This window comes from Dermacentor albipictus, chromosome 3, assembly GCF_038994185.2.
Source record: "Dermacentor albipictus isolate Rhodes 1998 colony chromosome 3, USDA_Dalb.pri_finalv2, whole genome shotgun sequence".
Classification (NCBI taxonomy): Eukaryota; Metazoa; Arthropoda; class Arachnida; order Ixodida; family Ixodidae; genus Dermacentor; species Dermacentor albipictus.
The window spans coordinates 24851307-24875183 of NC_091823.1; the positions used below are offsets into that span (position 1 = coordinate 24851307).

Sequence of the window (23877 nt, forward strand, 5' to 3'; positions counted from 1 at the left end):
AGGAAGCCTCTGTTATTTGCGCATTCCACGTCCGCGCAAGCTGTCGCCTTTGTTCTAACTTGGCCTCGGCAATCGCTATAAATGAGTTAATGTATAAAAGCAGTATACATTCGAAAGGAAAAACGTTGGCGGTAGCGAGTTTCGAACATACGAGCCTTATCTCAGAAGTCGGGTGCCTTATTCACTGGGCTAAGTCATAGCAGTTCTGTGCACTCTCCTTTATGACATGCTACTTGGACCAACATTTCTATTGCCACGGCCGGCATGACGAAAGCGGGGAGGTCAAAATCACCGCGGCTTACTCGGGAGCTTCCCCGTTAGATTCTATGAGAGTCGGGCAAATGAGCATGACGTCACGGATCGAAATGCATCGGTCTCCTGCTATCTCGGGTGCGTTGACCAAGTGTCTCCACGCGCTTGCTTGCCCGCGAGGAGTTGATAAATCCAAGGACCGCTCAGCGGCGTTCAGTTGGACATTAATGGCACTCACAACTTCTGAGAAGTGCTTAGGTGTTCTCGATTTTTTTTTTATTTCCTTACCATTGACGAAACATTTTGATAAACTTCGCTAAGTGTCACTCTCCACATCGAGATTCTTCCGGTCACTCTGACACTGACGGCAACAACACAATACATCCAGCGAGACTCCGGGATAGTTTGTGATAAATCCTAACAGTAAAGCCATTTTGAAATCTTAGCTATAACCTGAACTTCAGGTAAAAAAAGGAGAGAAAGGGTGAAGAATACTACAGACTCACTAGATTAGTTGCACCATTAGAATATATTGTGCACGCAATAATGGCCTGTCGCCAGAAATACGATGACCAATACTTCAAGAGTTTGCTTCAAGTATTCTCAAAACCATTTTTTTAATGAAGTGGTCCAGACAACTTCGCGCACAGGCTGCGAGAAAATTTCCTTCACCAAGCCTTGAATCAGCCTTACACTTTCATTGCTGTCAATACAAGCCCATATACAGGGTGTTTCAGCGAACACTTTCATAAATGTTTAAAAATTGCCTGTGGCATACAGCACAATTCTATTTTATGAGTTGGTCTGCTTGTAGAGGTGGACATTACTTGCACAAAAAACTAAAATGCATAATCGACTAAATAACAGAAATTCACTAATTAAGTTTTAACTAGTTACGTTACGGCACATATTGCAACTTGCAAATTCTAGCCGAGGAATTCACCAGGCGGATCCACTTGGAACTAATTCTCAGGATTACATCAGTGCCTGTTTCGAGATATTAATTCCCGGACACTTTGCGGAGAAATGCATTGGCGTTCCCGTTACTTTTGTGTTTCAATACACACAACAACGTTTTGTTAAGAAAGTAAGTGGAACGACAGTGCATTCTTACCGCAAGTCTGACAGGGCCCATCTCCTAAATGGTGTCATCCACACAATTATTTTCAAGTGGATCCGGCTTGCCAACTCACCGGCTAGATTTTGTAAATTGCAATATGTGCCATAAGGTATCTAGCTGAAACCTTAATTAGTGGATTTTCTTTAATTTATTTGATCATGCATTTCAATTTATTGTGCTAGTAATGTCCGCCTTTTTTAGTAGACCAGCTCATGGACTAAAATTGCGGTATCTGTCACAGGCAATTAAAAAAATCGATGAGTTTTCGTTGAGACATCCTAGATAGCATGACTATATTTGTTACGCGTAACATTGTAGGCAGAGTGCATTACCTGCACGCGTTTTGCTGACATAATTTCATTTGGCTGTCGTGCTTGAAGCGGATACAAGTGGCTTTCACGGGAGCACAGGGAATAGGTCGCCAAATACACGAACAAGCGCTAAATGCTGAATTGGCGGGATCGAGTCATTAAACTACTAACAAAACATAAACTAAGCTGTATTCAAAGGAAACTAATTAGGTCGCTGTCCGCAACCAACTTTCGAAGGGATTTAACGTGTAATATTGCTTTTTGGCCATCAAGACTTGCTATTGGTCACCTGTTTCTAGCCTCGGCTGTCGTAGTCATCTCCCGATACGATGATAACCCTGGCGCGAATAGCACCGTCACCGGGGGAAGATTTTATTTGCTCGCTGCCCTATAGCGACTCATCTCAGCCAGCTTGGCACTTTTTTTTTTTTGTCGAGGGGTGCCGCCTTACAGTGCAGCCAAAAAAAGGAAAAAAAAGCTAGGAAACCATATAAATATTAATGCAACCAGGAAGTCCCGTAAGCCTCTGTAATTAATCATCTTGAATCCAACTGCTGAACCATATTGACTCTACTTGCTGAAGTCAGCATGCCTGTCACTGAGGAGGCCAGACAGTCTCATAAAAGGCTCCCGAATATTTCGAGTGCCTTCGCCAATCCTCAACTGATGGTACACATCGGTGTCTTGCACGGGGTCGTATGGGGCAGGTGCATTCGTCTTTGACGAAGTCGTTCCACTTCAAGGCGACAGCAGGGGTGAGCACTATCTCAGCCGATATCTTCCTCAGGGAAGCATCCTCCAACCTTGTGAAGTTGTGGGGGAGATAGTGCACCCACGGGGACGTAAAAGCACGACCAACGCGCTTGAGGGATCCTTTTGTGGGCTAAGAAAGTTAAATTTTTCGGACACAAGAGATTTATATTAATGACCTGACTGATTATGTTACTTCTAACATAAGGCTCTTTGCAGACGACTGGGTTCTGTACCGCGTAATTTCTAATGAGTCTGACTTCTTGGTTCTTCAATCCGACCTAAATAAAATTTCTTCTTGGTGTGATACATGGCTTATGAAACTAAACATTAACAAATGTAAAGCAATGAGAGTATCTCGAAAGATTAGCCAGTCCACTTCTCAGGGCTATGATCTTAATGGTTGCCCTCTTCAGTTCGTAGACATCTACAAGTATCTCGGCGTCCATATCAGTAATAACCTGTCATGGCAGAAACATATCCACCATGTTATCAACAAATCTAACAGTTCCCTTGGTTTTCCTCGGCGGAATTTCTGCCTCGCTCCCGTTCCATTGAAACTGCTACTATATAAAACACTCGTGCGTTCTAAACTCGAGTACGCCTCACCGATATGGGACCAGTACACTAGCTCGTTAACACAGTCCTTAGAATCGGTTCACAACCACTCAGTTAGGTTTATCTTTTCTAACTAATATCGTTTAGTCAGCGTTTCTCGCACGAAGCAAAAACTCGACCTACCTCTCCTTTCCACTAGACGTCGAATTTCCCGTTTATGCCTGCTTCATAATATGTACTTCACTAACAATGACCTAAAAATGACACTTTTTTCGCCTCCGAGCCCTTTGTCATTTCGTATTGATCATCGAATGAAGGTTGGGGTGTCTCAGTGTAAAAGCAATGTACACGTCGAAGCCTTCATCCCGAAAACAAGTCAAGACAGGAATCGCCTTCCCGCCTCCATCGTCACTATCACAGATCACGATGTGTTCAAGTCAGCTATCTGCGACCATGTGCTGCCTCATTAACCACTTTTTTTCTATTGCCACTCCTCTCTGTAATACCTGTACGGCCTTGAGTGTAAATAAATTAAATGAAATGAAATGTCAGTAGATACGTGTACTATTTGTCACGTGCTTTGCTATCTGCCATGCCATTAAAGGGTCAGAGCTGTACCCTTGTACCCAGTGTACATGAACACTGTAAGTTTAGTTATTGTGAAGCTTACGTTTCTTCTGACAAAGCAATGTAGCTTTGCTGACTCGCTTCAGCCGTTTCGGGACACTCAAGAAATCTGTGTATATGTGGGCGTGGGTGATGTCTGATAATAAGGAGGTTGCCTTAGTGGCGTCGCGCATGGCCTGGAGTTCAAGTAGAGACAAAGACATCCATCGTATATTCCTCATTTACTTGCATTGACGAGTGTGTAGGGCTGATCCATGCCATGCGCCCACCGTCACGTGTAATAGCAACGTCTGTGTGCAAAACTTTCTGTCCAAGGGCACGCCAGTGCGCTGCGGAACTTGGGACTTGGGACTCTTCTCGCAGAGGAGTGATTCGTTACCTGTCATCCAAGTGTGCTTCTGAGAAGGGGGGGGGGGCGGTGGAGATTCAATTACTTGAAGTACCATCAGTGATGTTTTATTTAATTAGTCGCACCAGCCAGCAGCAACTGAAACATGCTGCCTCTTTTGTTCGCGCGTTGGTTGGCTTTGGGTGCCAATCGCGCTGTGGTTTTGGGCGTGTTTTGGCCATCTGGGCGTGTTTTGGCCATCTGGGCGTGTTCTTAAAGAGTGAACAGGGGGGTAATGAAGGGGGTAGCGATTGCGCTCACCGTTTCTCCATAATGTGCCAAGCTACCTTGAAACATCTTGGCACATCATCCTTGCCATTCGCGCCTCGGATGGTCGTTCCGCCGGCTGAGAACTTCACGCACATTTTCTTGTTGGTTTTTTGAACACTATTTGGTGATCAGCTAGAAACTGCTACTTACGTGAGAAAGAATGCCATCTGTCCTCGTAGAAATTATCTCAATGCGTAACAAAGCAGTTTCGCAGCCGGCTCGGCGTATTCTCGTCAAATTAATGGGTTCCCCTGAGAGCACCGGCCAAACAACGCATTCTAGGTAGTGCTATTTAACTTCAAGCGGGTCTGATGTCTGAAAAATTTTAATGTGCTGTGAAAATGTTCTAGCCCTTTTTCTTTCTTACAATCTTTTGTCGTGACAGGTCGGATGGTGTACTCGTATTAGACTTCGCTACACACTCGACACTCGTCTCTGTCTCCACCAACAGCATGCCCCATTACTTTCATTTTAACCTTATAATGATCGGATAACTAGATGCTCAGGCTCACGCATTTTTATTTGCCAAGTAACCAGATTCTGCTCGATAAGCTCACTAAAAAATATATTCTCTCTTTCGTGTGCAAGCAGATTCCTCGTGTGATAAGTAATAAAGACTAAGCACATACCAGATAGCATCTCACTGAGCGGGCAGTAACATGGCATCAACATATTGTAAGGGACATAAATGCGTTATGAAGTGTTGTGTGAGTGAATCCACCAGAAGAGACCTGGGATCTCCCTGTAGTTTAGAAGAACTTGTTGTTTTGGGAGTTGGTGCATACTAGCGAACATTGTTTAACTGCGCGAACAAACGGACCACAGACAGCACGTCCTTGTTCCATGCTTTCTCTGTGGTCCGTTTGTTTGCGCAGTTAAACAATGTTCGCTGATCTCCCTGCACATTGTCATTTCATTTCAGTCACTCTCAAAAGCTGTGTCTGTCTATATTTTTCTAAGAAAATCACCTATTCAACTGATTCGCATGTCTGTTTTTCTTTTTTCTTGGAGATGTGGCGCCTTCGGTTTAATGCGACGGTCAACAACATTGACTTCCTTTCGCCTAGAATGAGGGGAGGGATGTCAGCCAATCATGACTACAACGTCTGCACTTGAAAAGCAATAATAATGTATTTTCACATGACCGTCATCAACAATGAAATCCTTCTTCGTCGTCCGCTCTCAGCCAGGGAAGCTGCTTCGAATTTGGCAGTATAAACAGCATTTCTGCGACTGAACGTTAACTCTGTCCCCCGTCGCTTAACCCAGCATAACTAAGAGGTTCGATATCCTGCACAGCCTCTCTCCTTTCTTTCAGCCGTCTTTCTCTCTCTGCGCCCACACGGAGCGCAAACACAATCAGCGGACATGTCGAGAGAAACCGCGAAGAGCATATTCAACATTTGTACGCGAAAACTGAATTACGCTACATGAATAAGGACTCCGGCATAAAACGCTGAGCTAAAATTTACATATGTGATAGCATCGGGCCATTGGACTTCTATACAAATACTTAGCACGCCTACAAAAAGAAAAATAACGCGCACAACGACCTCTTAAACGGAACATTGTCGACATTCCTGAAAATATATCGAGACGCTAAGTAGCTTGCTCTCGCACAAAGGATTTGGTTCGTCAGGACGCCACTCTGCCAGATTTGATCACCAAACGCCAGTTTTTCTACGAAGGTGTACAAAAACGAAACGAACTTTCGATATTTCTTTTGTGCACTTTCTTTTATTTCTTTTTCTTCTCTCTCTCTCCTTCTTTTCTATTATTTTTTGTTTGTCGTTGGTCCTGTGGAATTGTTTTGAAAAATAGAAGTTTGTTACGATGGGACGCGCCGTCTAAAGCATCCTGTGATATTTACATTCTGCAAGTCATTTCTCTTTTGTGCATAAATACATGCATCTATATTGCGCTATTCTGAATGATGACGTAGACGCAGCAGCCTGCGTGTGTTTCGTGCGCCCATAAGCCGCACGCTTTGTTGAAGCACTCCAAGCTTATTCTGCATTGCTTGCGTATTTACGATTAAATGTCTTGACTCGTTCGGGTGGAGTAAAAGTTGCACTGCTGTATATCTCGCGTGCTCCATACGCCATCGCTACAAACCCACCCGTCTTTAGTCAGCACTCTGGACACGACCGCTCGAAGTAGTCTGACGCAATCACTACGCTCTGTACACTCTATGCAGCAGTAATCGAGGCCTAAGCTGCTTTAATTAGCCACTGCAGCCGTAGGCATAATATACTCAGACGTCGTAAGAGATGCTGAATCTTACTGTGTAACTCCCCAGGAAGCAAGTCAGTATAACAGGATGACAATATTACTACGTTTATGATCACTCCATTAAAACTACGGGGCTTCTTCCAAGTAGCAGGAAGTATACCCTATATTTTAGAAATATGAATACCTTACAGTAAGCCAACACACACACTGCTTTATAAGACCATGTATTTCTGTACTACTTAGACAGCACATTTAGCCGTAAGGTAAAGCGGCTGCAATTGTAAAAATTGTCATAGTTGTTCAACCTCTTACGATCTGAACTGCTCGCTTGAAGAAAAATACCAACAGCCGCCCCGGAAAGGCGTAGGTTCTGGGTTAGAATCCCGGACCAGAACTAATATTGATTCAATTCTGAAGCCTTTTTTTTCTGTATTTGGGTTTTCTTTATAGCTTCGTGAAACAGTTGGGTGGATGACAATTTTTCTCTTTCATAAGCTTTGCTCAACAATGCGCATTTCCGCATAACCTATTTGCCAAACTGCGGTTTCAAAACGAAACGTGCGGACGAGCTGATAAGTTCTTGCCAGAGAACTAAGCATGGTGTTTAGGCGCACTTTTCACTCCTCCCAGACCTCGCGTTCAGATTTATAATCTCACTGTCGGTATGTCCTGCAGTCGCGGATATTTGTTTGTTTGATAGATATTTGTTTCATCTACCATACTGCAGTGGGCAAAATAGGCGTATTTCCACAGTGCAACGCCACCGTCGCAGTTGCAGAACATCGTGAAATGAAACTTAGTATGTATTTGTTACCAAAACTGACTGATCTTTTTTGTTTCCCCGTTCTCTCACCTAAACTTACCCATCTGAATTCCACCTATAACTCAACACACTGTTGTCGAAGGTATATACGCCGTCTCATAACTGGAAATCAGGTCACGGTGTGAATTCCGAGTTGTCTGTTGAGGCAGGAGCAATTGTGGTGAGTCGTGAGAACTCGCATATGGCCAGACGTACCATGAGCACTGAACGTATGACGGCTTGCTCGGGCCCAAGCCTTAAAAACTAATGCAAAAAGCTCATTCAGTAAACATAGCCATTGTGTTTGCCATGTATGCAGTTCTGTACCACTCGCCGATGCACCCCACATCCTGACGGATACGCACTGTGATCTGCTTTGGGCTGTCATTATGCGATTTAGGCATCAGGATCAGGCCGACGCAATATCACAAAAAATTACCGTTGTTTTTGCCTCCGAGAGATTAAGTTTTATTCTCATCTTCAATTTCTGTTTGCATTTCAACCAAGCCGCTTACAGAAGCGAAAAATAAATAAGGCTGCTGAGGAACAAGGGTATACACGATGGGCAGTGCCACGTTGTAAAAAAAAAGCGTTAAAGACGAATGTGAAGAATTTATTACACTGTTTAAGAGGCATGAGAGGTCGACCTGAGTCTCACAGTCTGCTACTCCACGTAGGGTTGGGGAAACTGAGAACGCGAAAGAATGACAAGGTGATGAATAGGACAGCAAGAATTATGCGCATGTACGGCTACCAAGTAATGCAGTGGTTTTCTTCCAGTCCAGAGACAGCAAAAGAAGGATATATAGGAGAAGTAGAATGCTAACCACGACTGTAAAATAGCTTATCCATCGCAGAATAAATTCCATCCCACAATCTTAGAATCACGAAAACTGCCACGTTTTCGAGGATTAATTTGACTTCTTTAGATGATATCGGAAACGTTGGGAACTGTAGTCGTCCATTCTTCCACTGCATTTGATTGTCAAATGTACATGAAAAAATGACATGAACAATTGAGAAAATAGAAACTTAGGCGCATAATCGTTCATTTGACATTTTGAATCCGTAACGAAAATTTAGAGACCCAGAAGGTTGCGTTAACATGGCCTTAACGAACGGAAACGAGCACAAGTCGGCAAATCTCGCACTATCTAAGCGAAGAGCGTTGAATTGTGACAGCCTCAAAATTGGCTATTTAGATTGTTCAGCAATGTCGCACGAACGCGCTAGGCGGCAGTAATAGGATTTGTACCCGACGCACTATGATAATCAACGTTGATATTTTTTTCAATATTCCGCATACGTTGATGGGATAAGCACTCACCAATGTGTAGATGCCGCATGCCACGCTGCCACTGCGCAGCGTTTTCCAACAGCAGCACGACTTGAGGATTGCCATTGTCCGGCCAAGCGCCTGTCTACCGGGCCGCGCCGGGCGACGTACAATGTGGAACTGCCGAACGGAGTTCAAATCTGCTTCGATGACAGCCGCAGGAACCAAGTCAGCCTTCGGGGCCCCAGGCAGCGCTCAACCACCGGAGGCGCAAGAACGACATGTCTCTCTCGTTTTAAGCGAATGTCAGCGGACAGCGGGAGACGCGCGACGATCGAGCGAGGCGAGACGGCGACCGACTCTGCGAGTGACCGGCCAGAGCGTATCGAGTAAACTCGTCTGAGCTCAAAACTCCGAATGCACGTGTGCCCCTCTCCGGAGCCGCCACCAGTCCGCCGGAAAAGTAATGGGAGGGGAGGAGTAAAGGGATGCTCCCTCTGCCTTTTCCCGTCCCTTTCCCCCTCATTTGCGCATGCGCAGTGCGTCCTGTTCCAGTGGTGGCGCCACGAAGTGGAGCGAGCGAAAAATATGCCGCCGGTAAGGAATGAGGGAAGCGCATCGCCCCGCTCCCCATCGCGCTTCGCTTCCCTTGTTGCGCTTTCGTAATCCCGCTTGTTTTTCGCTTTCTTCCTTTGTCTTCTCCTTTATACCTGGCGGCTTTGCCTCAAATGTGCTTTAATGCGCATCGTTTTTTTTTAAAAGACAAGGTGCCGCTACTTTTCCCCTCATGCCTTTTCTTTTTTTACGGGCATGTTCCATTGTGGATCAGCATTTACGGCTTTCTGTTGCTCAGCGCGAGTTCGTGGTTCTCGGCTACCATTCGCAGCGGCAAAATTCCCCCAGAGGCTAAGCGAACAAAGCCACCGTCCGCCTATATTTCGCCGTCGGCTACCAAACCGCTAATCGACAAGTTTTAATTGCCAAGTTTAAGGTTGTGTGAACTGCCACCGTGATCCGCGACATGGCAGCGCTCTGGATAGGCAGAGGAATATGAGGAACGCGCATTCAGAGGCGCGAGTCGTGGCTGGACGCTGCAATTTTTGTAGATTTATGCTACTTATCCGGTCACATTATATTCATTTCACTGAAAATGTTTCGCCACATTCTTTCGCATTCTTCTCCTTATTCTCTCCTTGATCTTTATTTATTCCTTAATTTTTCATTCAGTTAGTCTGACTGCTCAATCGCGAATATACGAGTTTTCCGGAATTTTATTTTTTTAACATTGGCGTTGCTCTTCAAATAGGGATTCTCTTAAGCAACCTGCTGCTGCCTGATTATTGGCCTACCGCTTTTGTGGCTACGCACCAGGAATGAAGATAATCATCACAATCATCATCGTCATCATGGTTAGGACTGAGGCCTGCTGTCTAGGTATTAGGAGCCGCGCCGTTCCCCACGCTGGCGCCCGACCATAGGGCCTCGGCTGCATTCCGGGGAGGGCCGTAGTCGCGGAGGAGCCCGTGGTACCCGTTCCACTGCATTTAGCGATTTCTGCCTAGGCCTGTAGGATGACCTCCGCCGTGCAAACTGCACCTCTAGCTGGCAAAGATGAACGCTCCTCTTCGGCTTGCTCCTCTTCCGGCGTCGCCATCGGGCCTGGCATCGACGCCACCTACAGGGGCAGCTGCGTCCGTCGGCGGTGCAGTATGCAGACTTCTACACAACCAACTGGGGTTAGATGGAGCTCCTGGTGAGCTGTGTTGATTAATCCTGCGAGGTGAAGTTCCGGGAGCGCAAGAGATATAGTTGCCAGCGGTGGTGGTTACGTCGAGGTATCATTTTCGTTATGGGTGCTGGCCGACGGCCTACCTTGGCCGGATCCCCGCAGTGGTTGCTCAGTGGCTATGGTGTTTGGCTGCAGAGCACGAGGTCGCGGGATCGAATCTCGGCCACGGTGGCCGCATTTCGATGGGGTAGAGATGCGAAAACGCCCGTGTACTTAGATTTAGGTGCACGTTAAAGAATCCCAGGTGGTCGGAATTTCCGGAGTCCCCCACTACGGCGTGCCTCATAATCAGAAACTGGTTTTGGCATGTAAAACCCCATAATTTCTTTTTTTACCCTGGCCGGATCACTCGAAAGAGCTGTTGCTCTCGAGCTGACTTTTCCTCCCGTTACCTGCGCACCTGATGCGGCTGGCGCATCTCCTTGCGGTGGCATGGAAGTAAGCAGGCGCACCTTCCGGCTACCTGCTGCGTGCACTCTCCCAAACGAGGTCGCAAAGGCACAGTCTCTATTCTGTAAGAATCCTCGTAGTGGACTGTCTATTTCGGCCGCTGCTGATGTGATGCAGCTGTACGAGCGAGGAGAAAACGAGCGGCCCCAGCCAATCAGCAGCGGCCGAAATCGACAGGCCCCTAGGTGGACCGCTACAGAATACCACCCCAGGTCTTTGTACAGGGAGGGCTTAGAACATTTGAGTTCCTGGAAGACCTCGGTAACTCGATGGCTCCACCGCCTGCTTAGCCACATCTTCGCCGCGTGTACTCCCAGAGAAGCCAGCCAGGTGTAGGACTTTCAGGCTCCTGGAAGACCTTGGCGCCTCGGACACTTCCTGCTCCGCTATGTCCATGTTTGGTCCATTAATACGCAACGCTTAACCCACCAGGGATTGAACCATGACGTCTCTTCAAGTCATCGCCTTCATGAAGGAAGGGACAGTGCTATAACTGCCGCCGTAAGATAGTGAGTGTGAAAAGGAAGAGGCGCTATTCTCTGCAGCACTTTAGGGAGCACGACTCAGCGCCTTGGGGAAGTGGATGGTGACATAAAGAAGAAAGAATAGAAAGAATAGAACTGCGGAGTCACGCCGGCCCGCACAAGGCTAATGATGATGATGCGTTCCTGGCAGAACCTGCCAAGGCAATTTCATCTTCTACAGTTCAAACCAAATTGTTCAGAAGTATAGCTTTTCTGTGCTACAAATCGGCGGCTGTCGAGATATTGAGGCTGAAAGTATCCCTGCTGCTCCATTTCTGCCTTTCATCAAAATGTAAACACATAAAATCAAATAGAGGTTAACTAGATCAATAAAGTGGCAATAAAGATAGAGAGAAAGATAGAAACGGAGGTAAGACTGTAGCGAATTGGAGAAAGAAAGCCTGGTTTGCTACCCTGCACAAGGCGAATAAGAGAGAGCATTTAAATAGAGGAAGGAAAGGAGAAAGATGAGCACGTAAACAGAAATCGGCGCATACGTTCGTCAGACGACAAGCATTCATATCACTATGATAAGCACTACGGTATCACCATAGTAAGCATAGTAACTATAGTGCTGAGATCAATATTCTTACGCCACAACCATGAGTGGCGCCGGTCAGAAGATTTGATGTATAGAGCTATGAAGACAAGCATACCGAAGACATAGGCTGGGAGCCAGATCAACGTCTGCCTTCTGCTGACACAACTAAACAAATGCGGAATACACTTTACAGTCCATAACAGGTGGTGCGTGAGTCCTCCATGTACATCCATGTACCTGATCTGTCATCCATGTAGCATGAATGTCAGGTCCAAAATGTTGCTTCATTGTATAGCTTATTGTGAATCACTGCTGTGTTCACGCCCTGCGAGACCAACACCCACCCAGGAGACTTGTTTCTCCTTTAGTCTTGGCTCGTGAGGAGAACGATTCTATTACCTGCAATAACAAACTGCAACTTTCAATCAAGCAGAGTTCTGTTCAAGCTAAAACCGCAATAAGAAATTAAGGGCAATATCTCATGTGATAAGCGAGACTGTGCATTGTCTAAGTATCTCGTTATCAATCTCTCGAGTGGGATGGTCCACTATATGCGCCTCCTAGCGTCATTCCGTGGAGTCTCATTTATATATAAGAAAGCTGTGCGGTTAAGACAGAAGGCTTGTGGAAGCGCACTGCATAAACGAAGAGCAGAGGAACACCGTGACCCATTACTTATTTCATATGTGCCGCTTTCATCAACTATTATCGGCAAGCAGCATTTTACATTTGCCTGCTGCAGTGGCTCAGGCGTCGTGCTGCTGAGCTCGAGGTAGCGGGTTCGAGTCTCTCTCACAGCGCCCGCATTGCAATGCTAGTGAAATGTAAAAAAAATGCTCACGGATCGAACTTTTCGTGCACGTTAAGGAACTCCAGGGGGTCAGAAGTGTACCGAAAATAAGTTAACGTCATCTCGATCCAGGAAAGAGACCTATTATATATATCGTTGCAAATTACCTGCATCGGCATGCTATTTTGCCTGTATACGTACATTAACATCTCCAGGTGGTGACGCGTCATGTCACTGGGTTTCACAGAAACTATCCTGAGATAAACAACCAGCTATAAGTTGCAAAGAATTGAAACACGGGAGCAAAGGTGCTCCAGAAATCCCCCTTCTCTTCGCCCCTATTCACAGTTTTCTATACTTTTTTCCAGCTTCCTTGTAATGATTGTAATCATCGTAACGATAACTGAAAACGATCACTAGGTCTTTCTTTGCAGGACAAGTTGTTCACTTCCATTTTTGGGTCACATACTGCCCAGGTCGAGACGACGCCGAAATTAAATCGTGCGAAAATCGAAAACTGCGCGGCACTCAGCCGAGCACGTACGTACCAAGGACCGAAGGAAACCACTTCACACATTTACGGCTATTCGCCATGGCCATCTACTTTCTGCAAAGAGTGAAGGCGGCACTAGTTCTTGTAACGCAGAAAGAATAAAGAAATATCATATAGACGGCAGTCTATAGCTATGAGGCTCGTCCATTGACGCACCGAGAAACACAATCAGCTTCCCATTTCTGCGAAACGCTAAAGTGGCCCTCGTGCTTTGGCAGAAGGTACTGGTCGGACACAAAAGGTAACCTAGCCTAAATTACGATCCTAAAAGCATCGAGATAGATTCAGACGGTACTTATTCTCTTCTATAGAGCCGACTCTTCTCACACTTCCAGGGTACTGTCTGTGTTTCAGTTTTTAGAAAGAGTCGAGCTCCACAGTAGCGCAGGCGGACCTAGCTGTTGGCACGTGGCCGACAGAGTGAGATGCCTTTTTTTTTTTCAGAAACAACTAAAATCCTCCACGTGTCCTATTGTGGCTATTGAGGCTTCTTGTATAGGCTTACACATAGGAAAGCTTAAAATTTTGGAGGCTGTTGTGGTGTGATTCGGTGCCCGCTTCATTTTGATTTGACGGAGAGCTATGATGACGAACAAGACGTAGCATTGCTTTTTTTTTCATTCTTTTTCTACCGTTCGAGGACGCCTCGCCGCTGCGCGCTCTTCACTGTACATGTACGTGCGATATAGCTGGAATGAACCATTGGAATGTATTGAATGAGTTGGAAAAATTTTCTGTTTGTCATTTAGCATTTTTTTCTACTCATCACCTTTTTTTCGGAAAGATGGATAAAAGAACAAGTTCAGTATGTATACGTACATTGCAGGACATACGTAAGCCATATACGCTAGAACGCAAGAGGCCACTCTGCATGCACGCAGTTACTGCGGTGTCACCATTCTATCGACCATGCAGTGCTCCAACTATGGCGGAAAAGATACTGTAAAGGAGAGTTTTGATCGGACCTGGTACAAACAGTTCCCGCTATTTTCCGAGCACTTGTTACAGTACAAGTTGTTATTGAGGAGCATATAACAGTTCCTCCCACTCATCGCGCCATTCAGCGTCTTGCAGCGAAAACTACAAAGTGCACAGGTCACTTTTACCTCGCTCTTTCCTAAACATAATAGAGTTTCCAGACGTCCATCTAGCGTCATCGTATACATCCTTGCTTACGCAGATTATCATTTGGGTTCTCACATCTCATGTTATGCACACTCCTTCCACGCGTACTCAGCACGCGCAAACACCACCAACTACAACTGCAACGGCCAGTGCAGGTCCCCTTTGCCCCCGTTGCCGCTGGCGTACTAGCTCATCCTCATCGATCGTTGGTTCTGCTGTCGACAAACTGATGTTGATAAACATGGCACTGGCAAGGCGCAGATACTGCGTCTGATGGGAAAGCCCATGTATCAGCTGCATCGCGCTTGCGGGGCGCCATCTAGCATACCGCAGTTGCCGCCGAGAATTCGGTGCACACCTTCGAGCCGTTTTAAGAGGGTTTCACACAAATTGGCATGGTCGAGTGCAAACACTATGTATGATTTGTGATCAAAAGTAATTATGAACTCATTAATAATCAATAAATACATAGCTTGATAACTAGTCAAATTACACTATTGGAATTTGAGCAACATTAGAATAAAAATTCAAAGATGCCCGCGAAAAAATGAGACACACAAAAGGGCAAATGGGCATGAGTGTATGCGAGGGAATTTGACTACCACGTCAAATTCCAAAGACGGAGACGTTCCAGTTCGCGATCCTTGATGCAGTTTCTCCACTTGCAGCACTGCGGGCGCAGCAGTGTGCTCGCACCAGGGTGTCGAACCGAAATCATTTCGGGTTCACTTCGAAATCAGGTGTCTGCATACCTTTCGGTTAGGTTCAGGTTCTGCTCCGGAGAAAAAATACAACTGTTCGAACTGATTTGAATCGGGTCATACGAATTCGTAACGGTTCGGCATTAGGGAAAATTTAAAAAAATTAGAAATTAGCGTTTTTCAGCCTCACCGGCTAAATTATATTGCCGAAAGCCAGTTTATTTCTACCCTCACGTGACGCGGACTGATGTACCTCTTATGTCTTCGATATTACGCAATAAATTACACTGTGGCCAGACGCACGAGTGCAAGCATACAGTGATTTGTTTTCAAAGGCCACTGTGCCCAATGTATCTAAAATAAAGTTAATTTCAATAACATTGCACCCGTAAGCTGCCTTACACCTGCTTGTTCCTGGTGCGTTGAGGTCGGAGGACCAGTGCGAGCCTAATATATTAGGATTTGGCAATGACACAGGCATGTGCGACAACTACATGATACTCTTGCGGAGGGCGTTTAGTTCTGTACACTCGAAACCAAGTTCTAATGAAGCACTCATAAAAATTCAGTTATTTCACAGTGCTGAGCCTGAAACTTAAACACTGTCTTTTGTTTTTAACGTGAGTGTTGTATTACCGCGCCTATCACGTTATGGACTTTAGCGTCATTCTGTAGTTCGGTGTATTGTTGACGGAGGTGAATTATTTTATGACCATGCGGCACTGCATCCATAAAATAAGCTACTAAGCTTGTGTTTTCATAGTTCTTATTTCAGAAGGTTATATCTACCTACACCGATGACCTGGTACCTGTACCATGTACCTCTACCAAGTAGAGGGTACTTGCCCCACTGAACGGTCTATTTTAGTATTCTAAATAAAAATATGTATTTCTTGATCACGTACGTATATGAAACAATTCAAGCGAGAAGGATTGATGGCTCACGGGACACAAATTTAAACCGAAAGAATGTCAGGAATTACAGCGCTGCAGATTTCCCGTGAGCAGGTAGCAAACGTCACTCAACGGACCGCGTGTACAACACTAAAACAGAACACGAACAGCATTGTTCCTCTACCTTCGCTGCAGGAAGATGAGAGACGCGTAAAGCGCCCCCATATTTATCATATAGAAAGCGCCCTTGCACAAAAATTACCACTGTAATGAGTGTTAGAACTGAGTTTTGTCAAACCAGTCTGGAAAGGTTCCACGCAGAAATTCCTGTTCGGGATCGGTGCAAAAATTGTACAAAATTAACAGTTCGGTTCGGTTACGGTTTTATTCGACACCCTGGCTTGCATAACAGCCTAGCTATAGCCAGTCTGCAGAGACCTGAAAACGCACTGTCGAATGGAATGACGACAGTGATTTATCTGGACGTGAGATGGCGGGAGCTCGCTTTAGCACATTTGACCTGGAAGCGTGGCTTGTGCTTCTGAAACCATGACCTGCAAGCCCCGCAACAGCTAGGGTTGGCCCTGCTTAAGGGGAAGCTTTTGCTCGGGCCCAATTCTGACGCGGCCTATTCAAATGCACGTAAAACACAAACACTTTTCCGAGATAACCCCTGGACCGATATTAATGAAATTTGTTGCATTTGAGGGAGAAAGTTAAATTCTAGTGAATGTTTCAAGCGGAATTTCTATATACGGCCTCAAATTTGTTAAAACAATTTTCTAATATTCAAAAGTTTGAAAAAAATTGAAGCATGGAGTTTACAAGTTCTGCATCAAGGAGAGGTATCGTGGTGCTCTAAACGGCATCCATTAGATCATTTAGAGGGGACAAATTATGTTTGTCAATTTATATCTTACGTGAATGTGTCGCGTTGTGTGCAAGGGTTCTGTGAAACTTGTATTTCCATATTCCTAACTATTTTCAGATTAATCTGCAACATATAAATTCTGTATGCTTTAGATATACTATCAAATGCAATTCACAGAATTGTCATATCATTTTTCGTTGCTAAGATAAAGTGTTTTAAACTTGACAGTTTCGTTTTCTAAAAATGTGCGATGTTTGCCCATTTTTAATAAAAGATTAACGACCTATATCAAAAACTTGACACAAACAGTCCCTATAGTTTAAGTTTTTCTTTTAAATGCAACAAACCTCCTCAAACTTGGCGCAGTGGTTGCCGAGAAAAACGAGTTCTCCTTTTACATGTATTTAGATACGAGCACCCGAGCTAAAGCTTCCTCTTAATATGACATCGGAGATACCTCAAGTGGCACCCACTGCAAATTACGACGCCATTATTAACTCTTCTTGTGATCATTACCGGCTCCAAGATTCATTTGCTAGGTTTTGTACATGGTGCAACACTTGGCTAATGAACATTGATAAAACCGTCCTTATGTCGTTCTGTAAAAAATCTTCTCTTCTTCATTACTCCTTCAATAACCGCGCTGTGTGTAGGGTATCTGAGTATAAGTATCTCGGTATCATTTTCGCTCATAACGTGTCACGGTCTAATCACATTGATTACAGTTGTAACAACTGTATGGATGGATACAACTTTATTCAACGTCCGGCAAGGTTTAGCGCGACCCGAGCTTAGGTCTACCACGGGGGAACGTCAAGGCCCCGCCTCAACGCCACCTCACGGGCTTGCTGGACTGCCCACGTCTGGATTCCGAGGTCTGACCTGCGCAAAGCGGCGGCCCACCTCGACGATTTGTAACAAAGAAAAAAATTAGGCTACCTACGTCGTACAGCACCCAACTCTCCAAAAGTTACTAAGCTACTGTTATATAAATCGCTAATCCGTCATATTGTTGACTACGCATCTGTCATTTGCAACCCTTATAAACAGTGTGAGATTAACAGGCTGGAGGCAATTCGCAAGAAAAGCTGCAAGATTTATGTCACCTTTATGATCGTGACTTTTCGTCCTCTTCTGCACTTATTTCCTTGAATTTAACTTCGCTCTATTCACGTCGCCGCATAGCATCGTTAGATTTTCTTGCACAGCATCGTCAATTCTTCTAGAAACCACACAAACCTTGCGGCAGAGTCATCAACGAGACGACATCACAACTTGAACTTGATACCCTACTTTGTATGCACTAATGTTTAAATTCAGCTATTTCTCTCGTTCCATAGAAGAGTGGAATTCCTTAGCTGAGTCTATTCGCTCATGCTCACCCTGAAGTTGTATATCTGCCATCAAGGATGAATGGTCCTACCACATCACACTCATCATTGTATCGTACTTTTCTCTGTACAACTTTTCTCTAATAATCCACTCCTGCTATAGCGCTTATTGCGCTGCTCTATGTACAAATAAATAAAAAATATCACTGCTCTTCTATACATAACGGTTGGCAGTCATTTTCATCACAACAATGTACAGAGTGGAATAGCTTGCGCTGTTAATGCGCAGTGGAAATGGCAATGAAAGACAAACCCTGAATGTCTAAACTTGAGCACTTTCGATTGTACATGTGCTAGTCCTGTGGTATGGATTGGCGCATGTAAGCTGCATCACATATATACCAGAAATAGCATCCCTTTTAGAGTTATAACATCGTGTGTACTGACGTACACCCCGTTCTTCCTCCAAGAAGTTCGATTGCTCACAATTACTCAGTGTCGACTCGCGTTACTTAGGACGTGCTTGGAGCACACTTCAAGCACATTTCCAACGCTTGTTCCCACCACCTCGCCTCGCTACCATGTGCCTGTTTATGTCAGAAGACATAAAGAGGTCCATTGTGGCATCATGGCCAACAAACGTGCCGACAGAGCTGCTAAGAGTGCTCGCGAACATGGTGTGCAGGAACCCGTGTCGCAGATGCCGCAACATAGCGTCTAATGCTCGCGCGTGATGTTACATGGTGGATGTGGTGGCGTGTAGCGGCGTAGGCACTAGTGATCTGTTGACTGAACGAACCGCTGTGGCAGCATTATCTAGTATATAATTATACTTATCGTTTATTATTTATGTATGTTATTTATTTATTTATGTTTGTTTGTTTGTTTGTTTTTGTACAGTTAGAGAAATCAGGCCACTCATAAATGAACAGAACTAGTTACTTGACACGTGTATTTATAAGCCACATCTCGCAAAGCCGGTCGCAATCTGCCTTAAGCGGCGAGTAGTTATCGCGACTTCTTGATCAATGACAAAAAACAACAACAGAGAACGTAGACAAAGACAAGCGCCGACTTTCAATTGGGACTCTTTATTGCGCTGGAAAGATGTACAAACGTTGGAAAAGACAGCCGAGGTTAAGACAACAATGAGAACATGACTTATTATCGCCTAATTCGCGTGCACTCGCTCCCCTATGAATGTTATTTTTTCGATAAACCCATTGATAGTTTGTATGCCTTCACACGACATATGAGCAGCTTCAATTATTTGGTGTCCGTGCTGATCGTGATGCTTGCCGGTGACATAAGTTTGTTCAAAGAAGGAGTTGCAGCCACAGGTTTGACGGTGCATGCCTAGAAAACCTTTCTTCACCATCGCAAAAATTTATTTACCTTTTAATTATTTAGTTTGTTTATGTATTTGAAAGTACTGCTAGTCTGAAAACCAGGCTTTAGGCATGCATTGTTATTGTACTGTGCATTGAAGCTATTTGCAGCAACACGTTTGCGCGATTTCTTCCAATGCGCTGTAAAAACACACTTGGACGTTCCCGTCTACAGCCTACATAGTAGCTGCAGCAAGAAAGAAATATCCTATAAAGGACTGTGCTTGCGCACTCCTCGTATAGTCCGGTGCCCAACAACGCTGTATTTCCTTTGTTTATTTAAAAATACGACTTCAAGAGACGAGTCTCCAGAGGAAGATACGACAGTTTATGTGGCGCGGAGAAACCAACTTGCACAGCAAAATGTTGCCCTACCTTCTTTATACGTCGGGAATTCGATGCATGTATAGGGGATTACAGAAAGCTCGTCCCGCTTGCTAGCTTACTTTTCCACCTAGTATGCATCTTGTAAGCGCTGCGATTCTACAGTTCATTTTTTTTTTTCTGTGCATTACTTCCTCTGCTACAGAAGTGAGCCGCATCTGTGGATAGCCTGCTGCTTTGAGGCGACGAACCCGTGCATTGAAGCTATCTGCAACGACATGATTGCACGATTTCTCCAGTGCGCTGAAAAAAAAAAAACACGTTTGGACGATGCTTCTTTCCCCAACTTCCTGCGAGATGTTGCACAAGGCAGCAAGGGTTGTCTCGCGTCGGACTCCAGTATACATCCAGTATGTATGGCCTTTGGAAACAGGCAACCGCTTGTCTAAAAACTGAATGATGTGCTCTTGCGGTATATTGTGCGTCACAGGGAAAATTCTTTTTACAACCTGCTAACATGCGTATGCGTTCTGAGTGAAAGTTCGCGACGTCTAACTTGAAAACCACAAGGTAATCATCGACAAATATCGATGTTTTCAGAGAACTGCTACCAAGCGAATGCTCGCACAGCGCCTTGTCGAGTTTAGCGAAAGACAAGTCGCTGATAATCGAAGCAATACAGCAAAACTAAAATGACATTGTATCATTCGACATATGTGGCAGCAAGAAACAGGAAAACAATGCCTAGGAAAGCACGGGCGCTCATAGCCACCGTGTTTCGACACACCACTGCACTAAACTCATCGCTGCTTCCTTCTGCATAGTTCACTATTAGGAATAGAATAACATAGATCTTTAAACATATATAGAGAAAGTGGTCCGAGGTTCGCGAGGTTGCTGAGCACTGCTTACTTAAGAAATTAGTGACTTGTGATAGGAGTTTAGATTATTTCAATTGCGCGGCCGAATGCGCATGACTGTTGTGGTGCGGTGATGGACGAAGAAGTGAAGAGGCGGGTATCTGGCGCTGAAGGGGCCTTCATAGATCTGCTTTATCCATAACTAAGCTCTGATATTTTTGTAATGAACCAAAAACTATTGACCATTTCTTTCTTTCTTGCCGCAGCTTCTCCTCCCTCCGCAAAATTCCTTCCTCCGCTAATTGCACATCTCGAACTAAGTAAAATAATTTTCACACGTGTCAGGTATGCCATAAGTACGAATTAGCTATGAAGGAATAATATCGCTACTGCTAAACATTAAAGAACAAAAATCTGTGAGTCCGGGTGGAATTCCAAATGCATTTACGCGAACATACGCTGAATGGGTTGCCCGATGCTTAGGAATTCTCTTTAATGCATCCTTGCAACAAAAATGGATCTCAGATGACCGGCTCGTTGCAAAAGTTATTCCGATACTCCATACCGAAGACAAGCAGAAAATTTTAAATAATTGACCAATTCCTTTAACCTGCTTCTGCTGCAAACTCTTCGAACATATAATATCGAAAACAATATATACGTACCTAAAGAATACTACATTCGAAGTAACATAGCTTCCGGCAAAAACTGTCAACTGTCACGCAGCTCGTTTAAACCATCTACGACTTTTCAAAAGCAATAGATAACAAAAAATTATCCGACATTACGATACTCCCTAATGCGAAATTTGAGCGCAGCTCTATACGTGTTTCCATTTCGCGATATTTTGAAGCAAAGAATTTGAGAGAGACATGTAGCAGAGTCGGTAATGGTCGAAAATCTGATCTGCGGATCAAGCGAGCCGGCGTTTATACATGACTCGTCAAAGGTTCCAGTGTGATCGCTGGTGCCGCATGGCTTCCAGAAAGTACTATAAATTCGCATAGCGCATACAATCAGATTAAGAAACAATCTCACACAATAACAACCAAAACAAGCGCGAACGAGACCGACCCAACAGAACCAAACAGGCGCGCGCGAGAGCTTTGGCGCGAGCAGACGATAGTACGAAACGAGCGGATCGGCTGAGACCAGACACGAGTGCGCATCGAGCCGTAAGGAGGGTCCGCATGACACCAGCATCGCGCGCGCACGTCACTGAAGGGGCCGCTCTCATTGGTCTCCGCCATTCGCGGCTCGCGTCCTTCGTCTCCCACTCCAGCGAAGGGGGGCGGAGCTGGTTACGAGGCCGACAACGCCGACGACGACGCGAAACCCAGGAACGGACGCCAAAGAGCTGCGCTCTAAAAGCAGGTTGATGCAATATGCCTTGATTTCCCAAAATCTTTTGATAGGGTTCCTCATAACGAATTAATTATGAAATTGAAACAGCCTGGAATAAATAACCATATAGTAGAATGAATCAGGTCATATCTATCACGTAGGACGCGGTACGTAGTTATAAACGGCAAGCAGTCCGGCCGTTTATTTGTTAATGAAAAATTAAATTATGTGGTTTTACTTGCCAAAACCACTTTCTGATTATGAGGCACGCCGTAGTGGAGGACTCCTGAAATTTCGGCCACCTGGGGTTCTTTAACGTGCACCTAAATCTAAGTACACGGGTGTTTTCGCATATCGCCCCCATCGAAATGCGGCCGTCATGGCCAGGATTTGATCCCGCGACCTCGTGCGCAGCAGCTAACACCATAGCCACTGAGCAACCACGGCGGGTGGTTTATTTGCAACTTCAGGCGTCCCTCAAGGGACTGTCCTTGGACCTGTATCATTTCTCGTTTATATTAACGACAGTTGTTCAAATATGAATGACACCTTACTCTACGACTTTTCACCGACGACTGTTTAATTTATCGAGAAACATGTAACCACAATGATAAAAAAAATGCTCAGTGATGCCCTGGCGTCTATTGAAAAATGGTATAAAACTTGAACAATGCAAGTAAAAAAAAAGTGTTGTTTAATGTGTTGCAAACAAGGTTAAGCACGTCCGCAATTTTGATTTTCAACTAAGTTCCATAGTGCTAGCTACCGTTAACAAATGTAAATACTTAGAAGTAACAATATCTGAAGACCTCAACTCGACCCAAGATATCAATATTCGCTCTACCACAGAGAAGAACTTATGATTCTTACGTCGCATATTATAGCTCGCTCCAGCCCCCGTAAAGGTAACAACATATTTAACAATAGTAACGCCTACACTGGAATATGCAGGCATCAGTTGGGACCCTTACCAAAAAGGTTTATTTATTAAAATTGAGCGGATGTAAAGAAGGGTGGCTAGATTTATTATTTCAAGGTACTCCCGTACTGATTCTGTAAAACAGGTGCTGCAAGAACTGAGTGTACCCCCCCCCCCTCTTGAAACGCCGCCGCATAGCCAGACTAAAATTGTTGTTTTCTGCTTTGTCAAAGTATATTTAACTTGAATGAAGCGCAGTACCTAATTTCGCGACAAATCAGTAGCCTACGAAGTGACAACCGCAGAAACTTTCTAGTCTCTCAATCTCGCGTGAACACATATGCGTACTCCTTTTTTCCCTAGAACCATAAAATATTCGAATGATTTACCAGAAGCTATATGTGATTCTCAAACTGTAGAACATTTTGAAACCAACGTTATAAAGTATTTTCTAAGTGAACCCTCATGATATAACATATCTCATGTAAGTTGTAGAATGTGGTATTGTGATGTATAATTTTGTGATGTATGTAATGTAACATGTATCGTGTAAGTTGTGGAATGTAGTATCGTGATGCATTTTTCGGCTATACGTTGCTGCTTTACGTTTTACATGACGGTTGTTATGTCAGGCTTTTTATTATAGTTACGTATAATAGCGCGTCGTGATTTCTAATTCTATGCATTAGCTATACATTGCGGCTTTATGTAAGCAGTGATGGGTTTTGTACCAGATTTGTACTCCACCCCTGTAACGGCCCAATCGGCCAACAGTACTTGCAAATAAAATGTTCTGCTTATTTCAAACTAGTAAACTAGGTTTAGCACTTACAACACCAAACATTTTCTTTTTTGGCGTCTGTCTACTAGGCACAAGCCATGGTTCA

General features: G+C 44.6%; 1 protein-coding gene across 6 annotated transcripts in view; it reads right to left on the reverse strand.

Annotated features, from left to right (window-relative positions):
• The window catches only part of LOC135903876 (uncharacterized), a 367982-nt gene that overhangs the window by 232898 nt on the left and 111207 nt on the right, over positions 1 to 23877 (reverse strand). The window contains exon 1 of one of the 6 annotated variants that reach the window (XM_070535227.1): positions 8638 to 8965. The exons of 4 other annotated variants lie outside the window; for them this stretch is intronic. In XM_070535227.1, coding sequence (XP_070391328.1) covers positions 8638 to 8712 — 75 coding nt within the window. In that variant the 5' untranslated portion in view covers positions 8713 to 8965. Of the gene's footprint in view, positions 1 to 8637; positions 8966 to 23877 lie in introns of those variants that run through there. One more of the 6 variants, XM_065434303.2, reaches the window with a different exon arrangement.